This window comes from Asterias amurensis, chromosome 10 (assembly GCF_032118995.1).
Source record: "Asterias amurensis chromosome 10, ASM3211899v1".
In the NCBI taxonomy this organism is placed as follows: Eukaryota; Metazoa; Echinodermata; class Asteroidea; order Forcipulatida; family Asteriidae; genus Asterias; species Asterias amurensis.
This window is the reverse complement of record NC_092657.1, coordinates 226510-251610: the sequence shown is the minus strand read 5'-3', so window position 1 is coordinate 251610 and position 25101 is coordinate 226510. Positions and strand designations below refer to the sequence as shown.

Sequence of the window (25101 nt, the reverse complement as noted above, 5' to 3'; positions counted from 1 at the left end):
CATTCTCCGTTCTCTTCTTTGCCCTCTGCCTCCGTTCTACGCCTCTTCTTCTGCTTTGGCTTATTTTCATCTCCTGCTTCTCTTTGTTCTCCTTCTTGCTCTTCTTTGTCTTCCCATCATCTGCCTCTTCCTCTTTTTCTTCTAAGCTTGATTTCATCTCCCTATTCTCCTTCTTTATTTCTCCTCTCTCTTCTCCAACCTCTGCCTCTCTTGTTCTTCCCTCATCTCTTCTTTGCAACATATCTCTCATCAATTTAACGGTAAAACTAAATTGATATTTTGTTATCCGTGTTGATGCAACTTATGTATCCAGCATGTAAGTGTTCCAAGTTAATTTAAAATGTCTTTAAACCATACACACAGATTCTTGTGATTTTATTGGTGAAACACATGTCACATGTCGTCCATGAACTTGCATTTAATTTAAGACTGCAACGCACTCAATATGGAACTTCACCAAAAAATGTTTACTAGTTTACTAGCTGTTTGGTTTTTTTTTTTTTACAAGAAACAACTATCATCCACATTTCTTTGTAAGCTCAGAAATTTGTGTTGTGATTGTTGGTTTTTATTTAAAAAGCTTCAAGATTTTCTAAACTGTTTTTGTTGCAGACTTCCCCTGGGCACCAGGATGTCGCATCATGGGAAATAAAGTCCGCAAGAGCCGCAGCCGTACAGATCCAAGATGAAGATGTAAATGAGAATCAGATTGAAGATGCTGACATAGAGGGCGCTCTTCAGTTGGAGATTCAAGAGGGTGATGCTAATATTGCTCTTACTGTTGAGGATGAATAAACGTCTTCAATGGATCTGATTTTTTTATCAAGTATCGCACGTTTTATTTGAATGATTTGACAACGATGACTTCCGGACTAGTTGCCTTTGCTATATATCTTAGAACTTTGAGTTTTAACTGCACTCATTTAGCTGCAGCATGCTTAGCAACTTCAGCCAGCATTGGAGGCAAGTGTTGCCATAGCAACCGTTCAAGATCAGAAAGGACATGCTTATTTATGTTATCTGTGTGGTTGCTTCATCAGAAGACAATGATGTTCAAAGATGATTAATCGGTGCATAATTGGGATCTTGAAGCTATGAACCCAATGAACGCTTTAATGCCCTTCTTCAAATGATCTTGATATAGCCATTTTTTAAAGAGACAACATTTTGTGAGCATTTCCAAAAATGAACTCAGTGACTGATTTATGTTTTTATGTTTGAACATCTTGGAGAGGCAGGAACATCTTGGAGAGGCAGTTAAGATGTTTATATGGACCACTTGCATTATGAGTAGAACAATCCACAAAGATGACTCGTCAATATGCATATGAGATTGTCCAATAGTGATCTTTGTCTGAATCCCATCAACCAGTAGAACCCTCGCTTTGATTGAACTTAATGATAGAAATGTCCAAAGTGTTTCAAAACTGCTGGTGATCTCCCTCAAATCATTATCTAAAGACTGATAAACACAGAGAGATTGCGGGATACCAGTGTTTGCTGATGAGATTAATGGAAGAAACAGATGGTTACCAGTTCTCCTTTGTTTCAAGATGTTCCAGAAAGATGTTGTGACTTCAACGTGATGTGAGAGAGAGGTCGTCTAGGTGACCTTGTTGCTAGGTACCAGTACTTGGTTAAAGGTGATGAACTGATGGGTGTTGAATTAAGGATTTCTAGCATAGTGTCTTTACTGTGTATAACCTCACAAATGGTGTTAATGTCTAACATTTTAGCACAGTTACATTTCACCGGGAACCTTTTTTATAATATTTCTGTCGCTAAAATGGTATTTTTTATGGTAGTATGCTCATCCTTATATATAGTCAAGCTTCCATAGCTAGCATTTGCAATCAATGTATTGAGTAGTAAGTTGTGACATTGTCTTTTCGATTGCAATTTATGCATTTATAAAAAGCAATAATTGCAAAGCTAAGGAAGGAGTTTTCGAGCTTTACGATGTCTCTATTTCGATTAATTTATGTAAAGTAACTTTCCTTAATGCAATGTTAAATTGTGTAGTAGACCAGAGTATCCGTTATGTGTTGTGAATGTGGTGCAATGTGTAAGTGGTCGATGATTTAATGTAAATGACCTCAAAGCTTTTCTATATTTTGAGCCTTTTATATCCGTGTCTGTTGCATTTTATAGGTCAAAGTAGTTTAGTTGTAAATGCTAATTTTATTAACAGTACCCAAGTAACGTAAATCTGCACGCACTGGCATGTTTAAGTAATCACTGTATATAGGATTTAAGGAAACAAACTTCTTCATTCGCCCTTTCCAATATTTGAGAAGAAGTAGATGCATTCTGTAAGGAAGTCTGTCATTAATGCTGAAAGATTCTACTATTGTAAGATATGCCACTTAAAATTATAATAGGCCTTTGTCATTCTGGATCCACCTGTTTAACATAGTGCACCTGTTAATCATGAACTAGCACCAACATAGTATGCGTTTGTCATCTTAGACTTTATGTATTTCTAAGCAGCTTTATTGAGAATAGTTGAAAAAACTCATCCACAAGCAGGAAATATGTATCCACCTACTTGTCAAATATCTAGCAACTTGTCATTCGTAGAATTTATAAAATATTGGAATTGAAACAGCACAGAGTGTCTTCACTTTTATTGGAAATGTTATCAAATCCAGAAATTGTGAAAAGGAAATAGTTCATTTATGAAACATGGGATACATTCTGAGGTGAACATTGATGTAAGATGATCAGCAAAGAGTGGTCTTTGTTGTCCATTGTCTGCTGGAAAAATATGTCTAGTTCTGATTTTTCTGATATTCATAAAAGAGTAAGATTCCTCCAGATGGGACACAATCACACTGGTGGAAATTACATCTTCTTTTCCAATAACTACCTACAAAACAAGGAGGATGTCAACATTAAAAGTCAACTATGCAATTGTGTCTCAACAGCCAAGTGTTCTTACAATAAATCACTTCAAATAATTGTAATTTAAATGTGAAAAATTAGAATAGTTATCTGTAGTACTTTTATGTATAATTAATCAACGTCAATAAATTATGTATTAATATTGGTCTTTCCTTAAATTACGGGCTTACTTTATTAAATGCTTAACTTTTAAATTGCCTGAAACTCAAATCTTGCCTAGATGTCCATGTAGAGCATAATGCAGCTGGGAGTAGTAACAGACAGTTTGGAAGGAACAATTAGTAAATCTGATTGAAACCAACCCCTTCCCCTACATAATCACAAAGTTATTTCTTCATCTATGAAAGTACTACATAATATAGTTCCATTTATTTGGAGCATTGTTACATGTAACACTATACACAGCATTCTTCCTATAAGTTATGGTTTCTACAAATGTGATGAATGCTGGTGCAGTTTTGTCCTGTGGAGTTGAAACTTTAAATAGTCTTTATTGGGTCGGTTTAGGCATTTTGATTCTGCCTTTGCGAGTTAAAGCCCTTTTCTTGGTCGTTAAGTAAATGTATTTTTTTAGACAATTTTGTTTTTAATGACATTTGGGTTTTCTAATGATTTTTAATGGATTAACATAATGAATCTTCCAATTCAAGGAAATTCCTGTTTGTATTTTTATATGAAGACGTTTGCTTTCAATAACAACTACTAGTTCCTTTTGTTTGAGACATGCTTTATTGCGAATGAAGTTAACATATCCACCTGCTGAGGCAGATAAATGATTAATTAATGGTTTGATGTCTAACCTTACCCATTAGATCACGCATGGATTTAGCTTTATATAGTAAAATCCAGCATCAATAAAGGGGTGTATCGATAAGACCGATTTGTGGCATTGTACAACCAAATTAATTGTTGATAAACTCGAAACAAAACTGTTCATATCCAGCTACAGTTGGTGAAACGGGGGATGGTTTTGTGATTTTGAACTTTGTTTACTACAAAATGTACAAACGTGTTTACTTCTCATAGGTAACAATGTTTATTTTTCATGTGTCAATTTGGTGCCTTTAATGTTCAGTGGTGCGTAACGTGGGGTCATGGGAAGAGGTCATCATGGCTTTATTGTTTTAATATTCAAGTGAAAAGAAAACACATCGGAATTTTGATTGATGATACCCCAATGTCAGATGTGGTCACTTTGTTATTTTTAATTTTCGTTGCCACTTTATGAATTATAAGAATCAGAGTTTTTTTATAACAAGGTTAAACAATTGAGATGTTTCAAATCGCTTTGTCGAAACTTTGACAACTTATTTACTTTGTAACTGAAGACAGAAGTCTACTGTCAATGATACATTGACTTGGACTCAAGCCAACTTAGTACAACCAATATTATTTTTACTGTACTGTTTCCCGAAAAAACGTTGAGAAATTGTTTTGGCAGATTCAGCTAAATATCCTTAAGATAATTTAATTCCCATGGCATCACCACAAACATATTCCTTATTGTGTAAACTAACTGTTTAAAGTGTAAAAATAGCATTATAAAGTCATGTACTACAAAGTTTTAAAGTAGAAAAAGGCGGCACGATTTTAACAATTTTTTCCTGTTATGGGTTTTTGTTTTGGGCTTTTGGGCTTTTTTTGCTCTTTGAAAAGTAAAAAGTGAAAATAATAAGAAGAACTGGAATATTTAAGCAGAACTTTATGGGCCTTGACGTATATATTATAACCCTGAAGCGCATAGTAGAGAGTAATAACTAATAGTTACACCTTTATATAGGAACTTTAAGACACTCTAGGGACCGAAATATTTAGCCAAAGATTCTGCACCATTAGAATGTTTCAATATTAAGTATTTCCCTATAATTGGAAACGGATGCATCTATGACTGTAACATAAACACCATTTTAATTAACTTCCTTTGGTTTTATTTTATTAACGTGTAGATCATACCATGCTTAAGAAATCATGTATAACAAAGATATAAAAGGATCATGAATTACTTGAACTGCGTAATATTTTAATAAAGAACTGTTTTAGATAATCACTGCATGGCTGATTAATTAACTGGAAATGTTGATAATAAAATTGCAAAAGTTAAAGCTGTTTTGTTCCAGCATAATCTCATTAACAAGATAATTCTTTATTATAAACATGCTTGAGTTTCATTTCACCTTTTTTATGAATCTGAAGGGAAAAAACATTTGTGCAATTTATGGTGTTTTTTCCTTTCATTATTCTCTTGCAACTTGGATGACCAATCGAGCTTAAATTTTCACAGATTTGTTGTGTTGAAATGCGTATGTTGGGAAACATATTGAGGATATTGGTCTTTGTCAATATTATCAAAGCTGTCTGGTGTCTTTAAAGTAAATGATGCTGACATGGTTGCGTGACTTGGCCGTCTCATGGGGCTGTCTTGCTCTGAGTGTGTCTCGGGGTTTGGTCAAGTACAACAGGTGCATACAGGTTCAATTATTATAATTTATCACAAGGTGGCGCCCTCTTCTGGGACCGTTTAAAACGGGCTGTCGCTTGTCAAAAATGGGAACTGTGTTTCGAGATAACATTTCGTCACACTTTGTTTTTAACACGTTCTTGGTGGGTGCGATGCTTGTAATGTGCAATTTAGAGGTCATGTTTTTTGTTTGCTTCTTAGTTTGACACTACCTTTGAGAAAGTCTTTCAAGAAATAGGTCCTTGCAGCACGGTGTAATGCGTTGCAGTACTGATGCGTGGTACCAACAATCTTGATATTAAAATGTCTTTGAAATGAACTCACGAGTGACCAAATATAGGGGTGTCGTGTGGTGAAGAGGTTTTCAACTAGTGGTTTAAACCTGCAAAGGCCTGGTTTTTGATACGGATGATTATGTAACACCAGTAAAAAGTGTTGAAACATGGGCGTGACACGTGAGCTTGCACCTGTGCTTATAAGACAGTTTCTTCATTCCTATTGGTTGAGAGCAACGTCTGGAACAAACCGGCCACATCACGCGATACGCGCGACGCGCACAACATTCCCTTATAAGGAGTTGTTTACCAGAGGGCCTTACCATTCCATAGCTGGAGGGGTGTTGTGTTGAGAGAAATCATTGAACAATTATAATTATTTTTATAAACCACTCGTTGAAAACCTCTTGACCACACATTGATTCCCTTACTAATAACTACCTACGGTATGTTTGGTAGTTGACTGCTTATGCGGCTACGTTGAATAAAGTTTATAACATTTTGGCCAGAAGCCACATGCACAGCCAAGCCAGCAGTTCGGATATCTCATTGATTTCAGAGTCACCGTTTGGAGATACGACGGTCCGGAAAGAAAGAAATTTGACAACTTTTACTTGTATGTTTTTAAATTCAAGCTATCCAATAATGTGCATTCAGACGAGGTTATTTTTGTCGTGCTTTAGCAAAGGAAAGTGAACAAATAAAAAGTACGACTGACAAGTATACTGGTGAATATTAATGGGAGCGGGTCGAGAGGTTAGTCCTGGCCGACAAAGGCGCGTATCGCACGGTAACGTGCCAGGGCCAATGGGTCACCGGTATTAGTCGGAGTGATGCTTTATTTATTAGTCTGGTAGGCTGCAGTGCAGTTGCGCCTGTAATCCTTCATTCTAGTTAAAGGGTGGTGGTACATATCTATCCAGCCAGGGAAAGAGGGACCTCTGGTGGGTCGATGGTCGGATCAAGTAGGGTATACTTTGGGGGAGACACGGGTACAATGGGCGTGGTGGTACAGTACTTCCCTTTGGCCCCTTCATGGTGGCAGCCATATTGATTGGTTGTTGATCATGTGATTGAAACCGAGGCGTGAAGGGTTTTCACCATTGAAAAGAGAGACCGAACTTTGGGCTTGAATGAATGAATGAAGTACATAGAGTTTTCATTACTACGATCCCTATCACTTGGTGAAAAGGTATTGCAGTAAAAGTATTGCAGTATTGAGCACTTGCTCAAATCTCTGAGAAATCATAAAGCAAGGTCTTTTGCTCTATGAAGAAAAGGAGCAGATTAGCAAACCACCATTGACGTCAGAAACATAAACGCCTTGGGGCAGAATGTGGATTGGGTTTTCAGTCTTCAACCTACTAGAATGGCGTTGGTTTTCCTGAGAATAAATGTTTTGGGTTTGCCTCCCACAGTCTAAAACCTGAAACTTCCTTCCTTGTCTTCTCTCATCATGATTCTTGGCTTGTTTAGTGATAAAGTTTAAGCTTTTCTGCGAATCATTGGCTTAACAACCAGAACTAATAAATGAAGGGATACACAGTGATCAGACCAAGTATCGTTCCACAAAGTATCGACATCAAAGGATCAAGCACTGAGGTACCCCCCCCCCCCGCCCTCATCTTAGATGGTCAGTGACCACTCCATCCACTCATCTCTGTGGTCTCATTACGGCTCGGATTGACAGTGACTGGTCAACCTTAAATTACTGGTTAATTGTTCGACCTTCTTAGCAATCAACATTGTTGTGCTAATTGGGTTGCTGGTTATCAGTGTTGTTGACCCCCGGTCCACCAGCCCAAAGCTTCAAATAATTATGTTATCATTGAAGCGACATTTAAAGAAAATAAATCTGTCGTGTTTATTTTGTAGGGATAGCATTTGAAAAATGCCGATACACCCTTTAATTTGTGACAGACGGTCCAAATTGTAAATTTAATAGCAAGTGTGTTTGGCAACAAACAAAGATTTGCAATGTTTTTAATTGTGGTAGATTACGTTATAATCGACTTAATTTGTTTTGAAAACAACGCTGGTTCAGAGACACATTTTATTCCTTTTTAAAGATGCAATGTTTTACTTGGTCCTTACGTGCACAGAGCATGGAACCTTAAATCAAGTGTTCTTGCTCTGTATGGTAGAGTGTACGGAATGCTGCCTCTATTTTAAACGTTAACTTTCCATTATTTTAAACTCCTTTAATGCATTCCCTTTAAACTTCTCCCTTTAATGTGTGGTTGACACCTGTCATTCAAACACCTGTTGAGACCGTTTGACCAATTCATTATGCTAATTAGTTTGGTTCGAGCCCTCCCACTGTGTTTACTTTGACACGAGCCAGTGGTGGCAATCAGTTTTTGTTTTTTGTACAAACAAAAGGTCAATCATGTAGACTGTTGAAGACAGAACGGAAGGGGTCCGAAGCAGGGCCAGGGAAAGGCCAGGGATGTTTGAGCAGAGGGTCAGGAAACATCCATGGATCTAAGATGGAACGTCTGGGGTTCCTTGTGTCCCCCTCGGCTCCTGGGTACTATCGCTCTCCATAAACACAGGTTCTAATTAATCCTCGGGATGTTATAGTCAGGCAGCTTAGCGAATGGATGTGGACATTCCGGACAAAAGCACCAAATTTTGTCCACGTGGTCCTTATTACCTAAGCTTTGCATTTTTGATAGGAACCACCTCACCAAGACGTATTATGGCGGCCATCTTGGATTTCCAAGATGGCCGCCATTTAAAAACCTGTTTTTGCCAGTATCTCACCTCCTGAGTCACCTAGGATCACAATTATGGTGTCTAGATATACATTTCCATGGTCAAGGAATACATCTTCACCACTTAGAAAAGCAACAGTGCTTTATTTCCTTTGTATGGCGGCCATCTTGGATTTTTAAGATGGTAACCATATGAAAAACCCATATTTGCCGGTATCTCGCCTCCAAAGTCACATGGAATCACAAATAGTGTGTCCAAATATATATTTCCATGGTCAATGGATCCAACTGTACCACTCAGAAGAGCAGCAGTGCCTTCTTTCTTTTATATAGCGGCCATCTTGGGTTTTCAAGATGGCCGCCATACGAAGAAAACACATATTTTATCAATATCTCACCTTCTAAATCACCTATAACCACAATTATGGTGACCACATATACATTATCATGGTCAATGAATCTAATTGTACCACTCAGAAGAGCAGCAGTACCTTCTTTGTTATATATAGTGGCTATCTTGGGTTTTCAAGATCTACATGTAACTTATAAGTCACGTCAAATACATACATTTGCATGGCTAATGCATACAAATAGAACAGCAGCAATGTTTTCTTTTTTATGGTGGCTATCTGGGAGTTTTAAGTTTTAATGAAGGCCTTGAAAGCACCAGGTAAAAAAGTCCCCTAGGAACCAATAATTGGCTGTCATCATCGAGACTCACTCACTCACTCACTCACTCAGTCGACCCAAGTTGTCGCGTTGCAGCATGTTTGAGTCAGGCTCTATGTCTGACACGCCACACAACTCTATCCTGCATACAGCTGATTAGCTCCTCCTTGTTGATTACTTCTGCGTCTTCAAACAGGGTCTTTAGCATAGTCTTGGTGGGTCTTCTAGGGCCGCACCTGCCGTGAGTGGGCTCCCACATGATGACTTTATTGGCTGGTAGCTCTCGGTGCCGTAGACAGTGACCAGCTCAAGGTTGGTGATGTGATCCCTCCAGGAGACATTCTGTGCCATCTGTAGCATCCTGGTGTAGCATCCTGGTGTAGCAACCACTGATAGATTTGGTCATCGCCTTGTTGAGAGTCCAAGACTCACACACGTACAGCAGGATGGTTTCTATTACCGCATGAAAGAATCTCAGATTTAAACCATTTGGGAGCTGAGATGTCCAGATCTTCTTCATGGCATGGAGGACTTTCCATGCAAGCGCCTTATGGACTTTGATGTCTTTCTCTGTTCTCTGCATCGTGGAGCCGAGGTACTTGAAGTCGTCCACCTCCTTTAGTGATGAACCTCCTAAGGTCTTTTAGCGGAGCATGATCCCCAATGTTGTATACCATATACTCCGTCTTCTTGGCATTGAGATGGAGACCAACCTTCTCACACTTCGACTAAACTCTGCAGAGTAGCTCTTGCGCCTCTATGATGTTGTCAGACAGTAGGACTATATCATCTGCGAAGTCTAGGTCGGAGAGGGTCACTGGGCCGATTCTTCTAAACTTTCTTGGGTGATGGTGAAGCCTAGATCCTCGTGTTCTTTGAGGGCTCGTCTCAGGGCGTAGTCAAGTGCAATGAAATGGAGCCAGCGTGTCGCCTTGCAGAACTCCAGCCAATATTTCGAACGAGAGTCCATCCTCAGTCACTGGAATGTGTGGGTTTTTTCACTCTGCTGTCACTCCAATCTTTTAGGCAACTCGTAATAACTTATAATCTGGGGATCTCCATTGCCTCTCTTCTGGCTCAACCCCTCTTTTGTTTCATTTACATGTTTAAGGTCACTAGCCGTATCATACTGTACAATAAGTAGTTTAAGAGTAAGGAGAGTCTTGGCATGGAAGGCACTTCATGGCATGAGGCGAGTGAGGTCTCCACGGTGACATCAACAGTTGCCACAGTTGAGTCTGTACTTCTGTAAGGAGCCGAGACATGGACTCTCGACAGCCAATCAAGAATGCGCACTAGATGCTCACCTGGTGTAACCAGACCTGGCTCAGATCTAACAACATCTCACCTTGTGTTGCCAGACCTAGCTCAGATCTAACATCATACCTGGCCCAGATCTACTATTATCTGGCCAAGACAATGCCATCAAATCACCTGCCACGTCTGGACCAGTGTGCTATGAAATTTAACCTTTTGCAGTTGTACTAGGTGGGGTATGACCCAAGTTGTCAAATATCAAATTTGTGATCCAGATCAACGAACGAAGGAGGTGAGATATTGAATGGGTTTATACTTGGCAGCAATATTGAAAGTGATCGATGGCCTGCTTTGCCAAGTGGTACAGTTGCACTCCTTGACCATAACAATATATATTAAGAAGCCATTATTGTGACTCTAAGTGGCTTAAAGGTGATATATTGGCAAATACGTTTTTGTCTTCTTATGACGGCCATCTTGAAAACCCAAGATGGCCACTACATAAAAGAAAGAAAGCACTGCTCTTCTAAATGGTACAGTTGGATTCCTTGACCATGAAAATGTATATTATTTGGTCACCATAATTGTAATTGTGATTATAAGTGATTTAGGTGTGATATTGATAAAAAATATGGGTTTTCTTCACATGACGTTAATCTTGAAAACCCAAGATGGCCACCATCCAAAACAAAGAAGGCACTGCTGCTCTTCTGAGTGGTACAGTTAGATTCCTTGACCATGAAAATGTATATTTGTTCACCATAATTGTGATTATAAGTGATTTAGAAGGTGAGATATTGATAAAATATGTGTTTTCTTCATATGGCGGCCATCTTGAAAACCCAAGATGACCGCTATATAAAAGAAAGAAGGCACTGCTGCTCTTCTGAGTGGTACAGTTGGATCCATTGACCATGGAAATATATATTTGGACACACTATTTGTGATTCCATGTGACTTAGGAGGCGAGATACCGGCAAATATGGGTTTTTCATATGGTTACCATCTTAAAAATCCAAGATGGCCGCCATACAAAGGAAATAAAGCACTGTTGCTTTGCTAAGTGGTGAAGATGTATTCCTTGACCATGGAAATGTATATCTAGACACCATAATTGTGATCCTAGGTGACTCAGGAGGTGAGATACTGGCAAAAACAGGTTTTTAAATGGCGGCCATCTTGGAAATCCAAGATGGCCGCCATAATACGTCTTGGTGAGGTGGTTCCTATCAAAAATGCAAAGCTTAGGTATTAAGGATCACGTGGACAAAATTTGGTGCTTTTGTCCGGAACGTCCACATCCATCTCAAATATGGTCATAAGCTGCCTGACTATTATTACTTATCATGTTCAAGGAAGAACCATTAAAATGTTCTGTTATTTTACCTTGTAGTTTTGTTGTGTTAGCACAGCCTTCACCATGACACTTTGTTTTTTTATCTTGAAAAGGAAGTTGGACAGATGAAAATGTTGGCACATTGTGCTTTCCTGGTTCTTCTTTGGTTGTCGATGTTTTCAACTATTTTTGTGTGCTCTCTTCGTTTTTTCCCCTGTAATTCCAGTCCAATAGTAAGACTAGTCGAACCTTTATAATCCACTTTTCTTCCAACAAACTGCGGCCCTGTGTAACTCAAGCACCCTGTCACGTCCAATGCACCACACCTGACGACACCGAACGCCGCCGAGAAATGCGAACCATTCTTCGGCAGGAAATAAAGGCCAGTGCACGGTCAAACCCGGTGATCCTCGGGGAACTGGGTTTTATATAAACGATCGGTTTGGATTTCGTCCCAAGAGATTTTTCTTATTCTTGAGTTGTTCTCAGCAAATCTGGGTCGCAAACATTAGTTGGGTGTTTGTTACAATGTCTGAAGGAGGGTTGCTATAGGCTTGGTTTGAATGCTTAGTTCCGGATTGGGTGAAACTTGAACGATCTTGGCGTTCATTCAATGAGGGTTGGGTTTCTCAATAGGAATGTACAGAGACTGTTCTGTCATGGGCAATTTCGGCATCCATTCATCTTCGTTATGTATTGAGAAGTCTTGCACCAACGACCCTTCAAGTATATTTTAAATTTCGTCTGTTTGATGACTTTACATATTATTGGCCTACTGCAGTGTTAAATTGCTCATATTTGTCAAGTTTATTTCACATTTTCATGACCATATTAGGCTTAAGGGGTTTGTGGTTTGGGACTGGGAAGCCTTATTCAAAGAACTTGTAGGTGTTTTATTGTATACTAATGGTGTGTCTTGTTTTAAGATGGTTGTGAAAAATATGAAAAGTTTGAAATATTACTTTAATTTTTACAAAAACCAATAGCCCTGATGGTATTATATACCTAGTCATATAGTTTGGTAATCAGCCAAACCATATTCATGCTCTATGTCTTAAGGGTTAGTGAACTCACATCTGAAAAAACTCAAGGAAACAGGGGGCCCACAAACACCTCAACCCCTGCCCCTAGTTCGAAAGAGCAGTCATTTGTACACGATTACACTAATTGCTTGCCAATTATCTTATCTGCCAATTCAAATTACTCTGATGACTACCATGAACTCGGTACACCGAAACGTCAACTCGAAAGGCCAGAAAATTCCGTTATTTTTGCTTTCAGTTGAGTGGTGATCCCTTCCTCTGTAGAATGGCAAAGTGAAGTTTAGAGGTAATCCCTTTCCCTGGATGTTATATGGGGGACCGCTTAAGAATCAGTCTACCTCCATGCTAAAACGTAAGTGGGCAGGAAATTCCCCAAACAAAGCGTGATTAGAATGTTTTTTCCTATTTTTTTTCCCCCGACCGATTTTGACGGGTTATTTTATTACACAGCAAGTGGTGCGGAATAATCGTCATGTTCTCATGTTGAGTTAACACCTTACCGCTCGTACTTGTTTATCAGTTTAACCAAATTGGAGTATCGTACAAACAATGCATTTGCACTTTATAGTTTTGAAAGTTCAACATTTTGTTAATCCCGATTAAACTCAATAAATCGACCCACCACGGCTTTATGGAAACTCTAAATAAAGAGAATTAACTGACTAATCAAACCCAGTATTACAGCTCAGTTATTGATCCAGTTAAATCATCCGAATCGTCTTTAAAACGACGTGAGAACAACCCTAAAGAATACACCAACATTGTAACTTTCACTTTACAGTAATCGCTGTATAGAAAGATAAAAACATTAGCTCTGCTACAGCAGCCTTCAGATTCACACTAGACTGGTTCCGCTACAATGGGAGAACATTCACAAAGAGGCGGGAACCATTATTGATTGACACGTGAGGCTTTGCGCTCAAAAGTTCTGATTTTAGACCGTACCATTTAAAATAGGGTATAACCTTAGAACGTAAGACTATTGAGAATTTTAAAAGGCATTGTTTTCAATAAACTTTGGAAAAAAATTGAGCGACTCTTTTATTATTTATAATATAATCTTGAAAGAGTGTGATACATCACAAAGATTGAAGAAATAATGGACGTGTAACAACGTATCTGAAAAATCCCCCCTTTTAAAATGGAGTGTCTTCTCTGCCACGATCTGACTGGCATAAATAATACATCATTAGCAAATAATGTGGGTTGGCAAATCTTATAGTGTCTTTTTACTCCGGTGTTGTCAGACAATGTTCAGCGATGTCCCCTCTATACGCCCTCCTGTGGTGTTATTAAGCAGACTGTGAGTGGAAAAACAAGCTTCGTCTGGTACTAAAACACGACTTTATTCTGGTTTCAACAGTAGACGACTTGTACGGCAGTTGAGTCACTGCAGACTGTGAACGTCGTTTGCTGGTTCCATAGACGCTGTACTGTATGTATACACTGCTGCGTAGAATTGACAATTTTTATATAGATTCGTTGATCTATATCGTCTTGTATATTATTCGGATTGTTGGACAAACTGTGTAGAGTGGCGACTTGACATACATTGAGCAAATGATTCATTTATAATATTGACCGACTGGCTGCTTCTCAGATCGTGTATGAACACGGTGAATAATAGTACTGTCACACGAACCCCAGTACCACGAACACGAACGAGTAAATAACTAGGTGTTTGTTCTGGGGTGTTTTGTGTGTGTGTTACCTGCGAATAAAGGACCAGGCCGGGGTTTAGTAGCCCTTGCTACTACTGCTGCTTCAGAGGGATAGCATACCGAGTTGAACTCAGACACCGAGAAGGTTTACAACTCACCGTCGTCATCATGATTGAGAAGGCCGTGTTATTTGCCTGTTTTGTCGGCATGACTTGCGGCTTTGCTATGGATCTGTCCGGGAGGATTACTAAACCCACATGTGTGGATATACCCAGCGATTTAGCTCTCTGTCAAAACATCGGCTATAACCAGATGAGAATGCCCAACCTGTTGGATCACGACTCCATCTTTGAAGTCAAAGACCAATCTCAAGGTTGGATCCCACTACTGATTGTAAACTGTGACAATGATACGCAACTCTTTCTTTGCTCGTTGTTTTCCCCGGTTTGTCTGGATCGACCCATTTACCCCTGCCGGTCACTCTGCAGAAAAGTCCGGCAGAACTGTGAGCCGATCATGCTGAAGAATTGTTTCCCGTGGCCATCTATGCTAGAATGTGATCTGTTTCCTGAAGACAACGGTCTTTGTATCCAATCTGAGATGAGGCAGAAGAATACCACAGACCAGCCCACCATGTCAAGTAGCTTACCAACAGGTGAGTAGACCAATCAATCTATCAATCAATCAATCAATCAATCAATTAGGTAATCAACTCATGTAGTTTATTCATTGCATTGCTCAATGGTCCATTCAGGCAATGTAATGGCTCACTGATCATGGCTTAGCACAAATCCTATCGACACAATCAGCTTTTATAATAGTGCACAATCAATCATTATACAGAACTGTAATTAGTGAACTTTCTACTTTAATTTAATCAACGAGAAGTTAATAGTGACAGATTGACTCTGATGTGATTACTACTTAGACCATAAACAGACGATGTGAGCATTGGGAACTGTTCTGGAACCAAATCAAATTTTGGTCATGTTTTTCTTTATTTATGTCAATATGGTAGCTCTAAAATTTTCATTCGAAATCTGGTTACTGTTTGGAATTGTTAGAATGTGATGAGAGTTTCGGCGAATCGGTGGTGGTGATAGAGTGGGGGAGTGGGGTTTGTGAATGGTGGTGGGGGAATAATTTAAAAGCTGTCATTATTTGTATTTTAAGGTGATGATGGTATTCCCTAATTCTTCTGACACGTCTATGTGAAGCAATATTGTACATGTTGAAACGTCAGGCCATTTATTTATTTTTTGTCCGTGGGTCTTTTGGTTGTAAGCAGTTTGCAACAGCTAATTCTATTTTGTTCACTAAATATTATCGTAACATTACTTGCAACTTTAATTAAAACTCGGACGGTACTGGAAGACTCCCTACGGGTGGGTAGTCGGATGGACTACCCATGATTGCCCAAAACCACGGATGTAGTCATTATTACGTACCCAGGAACCTTATTCCATAGGCAAGTAATTGTTAAGACAGTTAGCCTGGACTGGACCGTAGCGAGGCGTATAGATCGATGGGTCCAGATTGATGAAAACACGGCGCCTTATCTTGCTCGGGGTTCCAAAGTGAAACCACTGTGTTATCTATAGTCGTCTAGTCGTCTACTATCGAAAGATCTTACGGGCAACTGATGTGCATAATAACAAAGATATGAAAACATATGTCTGCAAGGTCTGTTTGTCAAAGAGTAATATTGGTAGGCGTTCAGGCATGGTTCATAAAAGTGATAGTGTTAGACCGTTTGAAGCAAAGTATAAAAGGTCGTTCATGTTCGAATAACGCAAAGTTGGGTCAATTATTCAGAGTTTTACTTGGAATTATAACAGAATTCAAGCTACATTTTCCGGAATATGTTATTGCTATTTGATGCCCGCATACCGTAATGTTTTGTTCATGTGGCCCAATAGAACCCAGTATCCTAGGTAACTCATGACCAACCTCATTACGTCATAAACCAGACCTTCCCTGTCCTATCGTGTGCTATTATATGCCGAATAAATCCACGTAGTGAAATATGTGCCTCATTTTGAAAGCAGAAAGCTGTTTTTAAAAAGAGGAAATGTGGCGAATGTGTCTTCCTTTCTAGTAGTGGTTGCTAATCTATCTTAGTTGTGGGTATAGTCCCAAGCCAGTTCAGTGGCTAGGAAGATGTCTTAAAAAACGGAACAAACTAATCCATTACGAAAAACGAGCACCATTTGGTAATTATTACCATGTTTCATATTATGGAAGTTTTTAAACACCTCAAGGTGTTGAAGGCGCCTTTAAGCCTACTTATACTGACCCCAATGTACGATGTTTACTTATCCATCTTAAAGAAGCATCTTCAACAATCTCAAACAGGTAAACATACATTCATGAAAAAAAGGGTATTCGTGAAAGAAAAGGGTATTCGTAAAAGAAAAGGGTATTCGTGAAAGAAAAGAGTATATTTCGTGAAAATGTTCACAATTCTTTTTTTAAAGAAAGACGATATAGTTTCATCCATTCTTCTGTACAATTTCTGTCCCTCTCAAAATGGTAAAGTGGTAAAGAATTTGGCGTGTCTTGTTTTTGTCGTTTTGTTATGTGTGTCAGATATTGAAGTAAGTCTGTCTGGCAGAATCGAAGTCTGGACTTGGTTGAAGTCCGGCACCGATCTTGACAGGCATTCTGAAGCGACTCTCCGGTGCGTGTTGCCCCCAAGCACCTAAAGCACACTGTGGTTTGGACTCTCCATCAAACACTGAATCCCAACAAAGAAAAACTAAAATGGGGTTGAATTCCTCTTTGTCATGTCATTATATTAAGTATGAAAGGAATATATGAATAGTTATACCATTAAGGAAAGGGTATCAGAGATACTTAAGAATTTATGTCATAAACGTGCAACCAAATCAACCTACTCGGTCAGTTAATTCTGACTTGAATTTAAAACAACACAAAGGCTCTAATTAAACTTACAAACTCATCAACAAATTCTGAAATGTTGTAATACTTTCTCTGTACTTTATGGTGAACAACACCATGACTAAAGTGAAACTGACACAGGTTTATTTATTAATCCTTACTGGATGCATTAGGTATAGCGGGAATCTAATGAAAGTATGGGACTTGTCGACATTTAGCCTTTAACAAGTTCACAGTCAGACGCCAACCCTTTCTAGCAGAAGAAGAAAAAGGACTGCCCCGCAGTTCAACTAGTTTAAAGGCAACAGGATGTTTTCAATTTCTTGAGATAATTGTTGCTCCATCATAATTAGGTGAAGTAGGCTTGACGAAAGACTATATCTTGTTCCTTTTAAGGTACAGTCATACCACAGCACGATTATTCATCCAATAATATTGTTGTAATGATTGCTTGCAAATATCACACTATGATTCGTACAGTTCCCTCGACATTTCAAACAAATCTTGGCAATGTTCGGAATTTGTCAGTATTAACAATAAACGGAGGACTGTGGGTCACACTTTCTTCTTGTTTTGAGTAATCGTTATAACAATTTTACGCAGTGTTCTTAGTAAGATGTAGGGCAAACAGTGGCCATACTTCAAACCATGATCAAACACTAAATCGGTATGTTCTTTCTCTGCTTTATGTATTTGGCCGATATACTTTGATATGTAGCTTGACCATGGCTTGACAGTTGTTTAAATTGATACAGGCAGGATACATTTTTAATTGATGTGTTGGTGGTTCCAATTTGTTACGGTGACAGGTGTTTGGACAGTTACGCAACGTAATGAACTTTGAATAGGGTGCTCATACATTGGCCTCAAAACAAAAAGGTTAAAATCAAAATGACATATTATGAACTGTCGTTTCGACCACAGTAGAGTCTTTCTCGAAAGCTAATTTTAATATTTGTTTAGATTAAAATCGTGAAGATTAAATCTGGTTCCACCACCATTGGTTTGTTCAGGTTCCCAGTCCAAGATCTAAGATCAGTTGCTCACAGGTCCAAGATGTAAGATCAGTGGCTTCCAGTCCAAGATCTAAGATCAGTGGCCGGGTGAGGAGAACAACTGAATTTAGGTCACGACTTGAAGGAGGTTGACATCAGTCCGCCAGAGGGGACGAATTCCAAGACACTCCCAATGGACTACCTGTTTTGCAACCTCACACAATTAAGCACTCTGGGTCTAATGTGGGGAAGTTATTGCCCCCCGTTCAAGATGTCCCTGGAGCAGACACATTGGTATAGTGGGAATAGCTTAAGGGGTGGGGGCATATGGAATCTTGCCATCACTCTAGATTTAGGTAATAAATTGCACTCGGGGAGAAGGAAATTTCCGCTTATAGTCTAAAGAAACAACTTTTATGGTTTGTGGTTGGCAGCACACTTGTCTTAATAGGAAAGAGGACTTACCCTACCCGCCCTCCAGATTGCTCCATGCTCTAACACAGGAACGTCTGGAGATTGGAAAGCTTTATTCACGTTCGAATATCACGTGACTACACATAGCGCTGAACAACTTAATCATACCACGTGACCACATTAACACTGGAATTTTTGTATCATACCATGTGACCACTTATAGGCACTGCAGAGCTTTATTGCGTTTCAGTAATAAGCGCTTCAAATAACGGTTAAGACCACGTGAATAAATTGGCGCAGCTCTGTAACTTTTCATTTCATAAAACAGTCTGGCCACATGTCCATTTATTACTGTGGATCCATGCAATAATTAAAGACACGTTCACGGTGTAATATTTGTATTACTTCAAAGGGTGGTGCTTTATGCAAACCTAAATGGCAAATGACTTTCATATTATTTAATGTCAGTTTTGGATTCGCACATGTTTTTTTTAAACACTTGTCGGTGACTCAGGTGCTTCCGTTGATATAAAGGGAAAACACCACCGTAAAGAAACGTTAAAGGACAGACTGTCAAATTCATGAAATCTTAATTTGAGTGGGCAGCCAATGGAAATGCAAAATTAGCGCAAAATCTGATGAGTTTAGTCGCTTTTGCTATGGGCAAAGTCTTAGTGGGGGCTCATCGGATCGGTAGAATCACCTCTACATCTAGGTCTCAATATGGCAGTTGATTAGGTCACGTCGCGGCCATTTTGATCTAGTTCTGGGATGAGCAAGATGGTTTAGTTTGTAATCCTTCTATCTAGGAACTAGACTTCTTTTGGTTAACCACTGATCTCAATAGGATTTGTTTAAGATGATTAGCTTGTTTGATTCGGAGGTTGGTAGAAGATATTTTGTAAACTGAAAATGTTTTGTAGTCTTATCTTAAAATAGCTAGGCATCCATCGGTGTTAGAGAAGTAACCACTTGCACTTGCAAACGACTTGTGAACGTTTTTCGTGAAGAGTCGGTTTGTAATCGAATAATTTATTTATTTGTTTATGCTCGACCCCAGGAGTAATCGACCCCAGACTTAACTTACATCTAGCGCGCAGAGGGACTTCAAACGCCGGGGACAAATTACCCGAGATGTCTGTGTATAATATTTATACAACTGGTTGGAATTGTTTAGTTTATAAACTTTGTGGTTTCAACACTTTCTTCGGCTAGAATGCAGCCTCGAGAACTGGGTCGAAAACCTGCTACTAACCAGAAACATGTTTTTGACCTTAAAATACCGCTTTTCGTTGAATACAAAAGTTGTGTTACGGAAACCATGTGACTTCATGTCATGTCAAAACGCATCATTATGATAGGCCAATTTATTCTTTCATGTTCACCATGTTGAGAACAAACTTCTCGAAAAGACTGCACAAATTGTTTCTGATGTCCTTGGCTTTGACTTGTGTTTCTATCAAGTACACATGACATATTGCATAACAAGTTAACTGTGTACGAAGACAGAAAAAGAGCCAAGTTAGTTGTTTGTTTGACTGGTGCTACTCATAAAATTATAACTAGCACTTTAAGTGAAATTGGCCGCAGGTCTCTTTGGAATTGAATGAACAAACTTCCTGGAACTGTTGCTCCCTAATGTCGCTATGTGGTCTAGCCGCTCAGATGTTTAATAACACATATCCCTTTATATATCTCATGAGACACTGTTTGTACTCCTGGGTGCAGTGGAGCAATTTCAGTAAATTGTCTTCTTGCTCAAGGACATACACAGCTAAAGGTAATCACTCACTGTCATTATGAGATAAGACATGCATTCACATTAAGTGCAATTGTCTTAAGGGAGTTTAGATCGTTAATCATACATTGCCTTTAGGTTAAAGATCAATTAAAATTATCCCAACATTCTTAACATTGTTAGATCTTGCTCTATGCTTGGATGATGCCAAGTCGATCCATCATCTCGTTGGCTGTACCATCCCATGGGACCATAGAGCATAGATATAAGAAGTATACTCAGCTCATAGTCTACAACATTATCAGTTAACTTGAGGTTATTTATGGCAAAGTTTCTGAAATATAAAAGCATTCACATGGAAATATTTGAAGTATTTGATTGGCGTACATACCAGCTTGACACTTGTCGTTAAATATAAATCGGACTATAAGTGTATGTGATTTCAATTTTGATAATTTAGATGATTTATATATATCTTGTTATAGATGTTTTATTGTGTCTGGTACTTCTTTTATGGCAATTATTTTACCTTTGTCTTTCAATTGAATAGAATTTGTTCACAATATTTGTCTGACCACTCTATTTCTAAGATTGGATTGATAAGGTTTGGAGTCACAGTTAGGTTCGCTTGTATCATGCTGGTATTAACCCTGGCCATTTGAGACTGGGTATGTCTTGTTGTCTGAAGTAGTTGTTCTTGCTTTGAGGTGTTAAGACTTTTACTGCTTTCATTTCCACATCAGTATTGCATTTTGGTTTATAAATGGTGTCACAAGACTGGTGAAGCTTATTGTTTATTGTACTATATACATATCGTGTCCGTATAAATTGTATTTTCTGATTGTTGGAATATTAGCCGAATAAAATAGTTATTACATTTTTGGAAGTGGGAACCGAGATGGAAAGAAGTATAATCGACCTTAAATTGTGGCATTGAATCGAATGAACCGAGATGATTAATATATGTGAGGCCTACCGAGTAACGTCACTTCGAGTTACTTTAGACATACATATTCATTATTGCGTAAGGTTTGTGCAGACGTTTCTCAAGGCTTTAGGCACTGATGTAACAGGTACATATGCCAATATCTCGTCGACTTACTTTCATTAACGACTGTCAGGAAATCTAATGTGACTAATGCATGCCCTGTTGCATTTAGAGGCTCGATTCTGCACGCAATGGTTTTATTTTGGTGATTTGACTTTGTGTGGCCTACTTTCTGTAATTTCCGAAAGGTGTGTGTACAGTGTACATTTCGGTTTTATATTTTACCCTTTATTGTGAAGAAATACTCTTTAATTTCTCGAGCTATTTGAAGAAACAAAATCACCTCTCAGTTGTTAAATTGATCGGAACATTTGGGGAATCATGCAATTAACGATAACACATCACAATTGAAGAAATAACCCAAGACAATTAGGCCTAAATGGTTTCTATAAATCTAGTAAAATGTAAACAAAATGACAAAATATTTAAATGTTTTCTTGTGCAGTAAAATGTCACAATCGTTGGGCAATTAGTGACAGAATTGTAAACGTTTTTGATCAAGAATTGAAGTTCCCACACAACTTGTCACATCTTCTTAAAACCTGTCAACTCATCACTTATCTGATGCTAATTAATCATGTTTTCTTGAGAACGTTACGTTCTGTAAGTGTCGACAAAAGTATCTCTTAATCACTTATCATTTTGTACAAATCCGTTATTTTTGTTCTGCCTTTATATTGAGTAATCCGCAACCTCTTAGAGAAACATAGAACCCGGAAATCCACTGATATCCCCAAATCCTTTATCCTTTCAAACTCCTGTCCAATTAAATTTACCAGAAATTCCCAAGAGATGAGACACGTTTGTCTGCAAGTTGAGAACATCTTGTACTTTGAAGGAATATGAAAAGAGGTTCTTATCGTCTTGTCTGGACATCTTTGTGGTCATCAGGAATGTATTGAGAGTCTGTTAAGGACCCTTTAGCTAAGCCGGAGAGGGGGTGCTTTACCCCCCTTAAGGGCTACCTCCCATTGTTACACCCTACCCTAAAACATCATTAGTCACTCCAGCCTTTGATTTGCTCCGCCATATCTCTCCAAACATCGAAATAATAGCTTTCGGGTTGTTCAAAAGAAGTGTACTAATTGCCTGTCACCTCCTATACTCTACATAACACGTAGGCGGGAATCAAGCAGTGATTCACTATGTCTTATCTCAACACATTACACAATAGTTTGGTTACACCATCACAAGAGATAAAAGACCTTCACAGAATACATTGGAAGCAAACAACAAAATGTAGACTTTCTATTTCCCGGCCCTGAAGAAAGGTTAGCGCTTTGTCCAAAGGCTATTATTTTGGGGGAGGATTTTTTTACGGCTGGTCTAGAAATACTGTGAAGATAAACATATGGAACAATAAAATGGCGCGAGGGAATGGACTTCAAAGTGAGAGGGTTGTGCCGACCGGATGCCTTCTCATATGGGACTAGATCTAAAGGGTGTTTGGTAAAATGTTTCATGTCATGTCAACGTAAAAATACTTGCATCTTGAAGTCAATCGATTTCTTGTTTTCGTTATACCATTAGGACATTATCGACGTTAAACAAATCTTAAGAAGTCAAGTGGTGAAGACAAACGGGACAGCTCCTTGGGTCGGGTCGGACTCTTTCGTGGATATCTGATGGGGATGGGGTATTTATGGTTTTCCAAAAAGGTGTTTGCTGTTGGTTACAAGACCGTGGGTTACAATTCAAAGATACAAGGGTTATACAGAGCAACTCAAGCTGGATGCCTACAGAGTTCGCAAAATAATAAAATGATAAAACGTTGTCATTAAGAACTTTTCATCATCAGTGGTGACAATTTTCATCCCATAAAAATAAGTTATAGACATCAATTCTTATCTGACAAACTAACATGATTTCGAGTTTGTTTTTAACCCTACCAAACAATTTAACTCTGTATATTATTAGTCCCAAATGGATATGTGTTCCTGTATATGCCTATCTACAGTAACAACTAATTAATTTAGTTACATTTGTTCAATTACAAGGATTAAAGAGAAGTGCATGTCTTCTAAATTTATCGACTCCATAAATTAAATCTTATCCGATGAGAGGTTTTCAGTGGATATAATTGGTGACTCCATCGTTATCTTGACATTGGCCATGAGGCTGAGAGTGAATTCTTCCCAACCAAATTATCAGATACAGGAAACTCTAAATTCGACTATAATTTTCTAGTCTTTTTTAGACGTGAAAGTAACTTAACTTATCCATGAGAGCACACCGGTCGAAACGTCAAGCTGAAACCACCTCTTCTCAGATCCACCGCTAGCTTCGCACATGTGAGCTTGTGAACTTATAAGCATTCTAGTATTTTGAAATGGCTCACTTTTGTGAAGAAAAGTGTCTATGTGTCCAATTGTGTCTGATTGTTGTGGAGCACTGGAGGCAACTGGTCTTAGCAAACTAATTTCAAACACGTTTCTTGAAGTGTTACAGCATAATTGGGTAACTCTTTCAACTTGAAACCGCGCATCAAGAAAAGCAGAAGCCAATATTAAGCTTTAAAATTGAAACTTGTTAAACAATTTTACTCATGAGCGCAAAGATTACAGACTTTGTATTTGTTTGTAAAAGTGATGAGGGTTCCGACCATCATTAAGATAATCTCATGTCTAATTGACGCAGAAAGTATTCTGGCAAGGCCATCAAGACGAAAAAACACGCCTGTCAAACATGATTGACATTCCCTGAGGCCCAAGAAGCATAATTTATCTCTGTATACCCCAAGGAGGAGGCTCAAAACATCTTTAAGATACTTAAGACATGCAGCTTGAACCCTGCCACCCTGGACGTCTCACAGACGTTTACGAATTACTATCCTTCCTTGGCATCACCATAAATAGCATCCACTAAACAAGTCAGGTATAGAATTGTAGAAAATTGATCTAGGGCAAGATGCAAGGTTCTTTGAACTCTTGTCTTGAAGAAAATGGATGAAGATGAAGGTAACAATACATCATTCAGTTCGCGTAAGCTCGATTTCATCCAATGATACATCCCTCAGTGTAACCTTGCATTAAAATGTCTGCACCAAATGGTTTTTAAATTGTGAGAAATCTTGTGTACAGTTGTCTTCTTGTTATTCGTTTATTTTTTAATCGGGTGTGGAGGTGGTTATATATTTTTGACATATACTGGCAAAGTAAAATGCAAAACATGTATTGATCTTTTATCCACTGGTTCTTCATGAACTGAAATTTAAGCCAGGAGTTCTGTGGAGACTGGAGATGTTTTATCTGGAATGAAATTCTCCTGGGAGTTGTGTGTTCTGGTTACAGACTGAGTCGGTCACATAATAGTAACTTGTGCTGGAAGGTTCGTTTCTAAAAAGGGGTCAGCCATGGTTTGTAGCAGCATGCTGACATCGTACTTGGGCTGTAAAGGTTGTTATTTGATAACTGAGCTCGGTGTTGCTGTAGAAGAAATTTCAAAAGCTTCAAATGGGAAGCAATTTCCTTCCAGTTTTAGATCCTTGATACTGGGAGAATTGTTTGATAACTTAATACACGAGTACATCGAATATTTCTGCATGACACTGAATTTGGGTTATTTATTATTGTTTGTATTGCATCATACCAACAGTGAAAAAACCACCAATTACAGGCATGGCAATAGAAACTTAAGTTAAAAATTACCATAATAATTTATTAACTGCAAGTGAGCCTATGTTAAA

General features: G+C 38.6%; 2 protein-coding genes across 10 annotated transcripts in view; both read left to right on the top strand.

Moving 5' to 3' along the window:
- Positions 1 to 4154, top strand: part of LOC139943285 (uncharacterized) — a 57511-nt gene extending 53357 nt beyond the window's left edge. For all 7 annotated transcript variants that reach the window (XM_071940114.1, XM_071940113.1, XM_071940112.1 and 4 more), the window contains one exon: positions 613 to 4154. In XM_071940114.1, coding sequence (XP_071796215.1) covers positions 613 to 795 — 183 coding nt within the window. In that variant the 3' untranslated portion in view covers positions 796 to 4154. The remainder of the gene's footprint in view (positions 1 to 612) is intronic.
- A 9725-nt stretch (positions 4155 to 13879) lies between these two features.
- LOC139942867 (secreted frizzled-related protein 5-like) overlaps positions 13880 to 25101 on the top strand; it is a 30609-nt gene continuing 19387 nt past the window's right edge. For 2 of the 3 annotated variants that reach the window (XM_071939669.1, XM_071939668.1), the window contains exon 1: positions 13880 to 14975. In XM_071939669.1, the coding sequence (XP_071795770.1) occupies positions 14489 to 14975 (487 nt within the window). In that variant the 5' untranslated portion in view covers positions 13880 to 14488. The remainder of the gene's footprint in view (positions 14976 to 25101) is intronic. The other variant, XM_071939667.1, reaches the window with a different exon arrangement.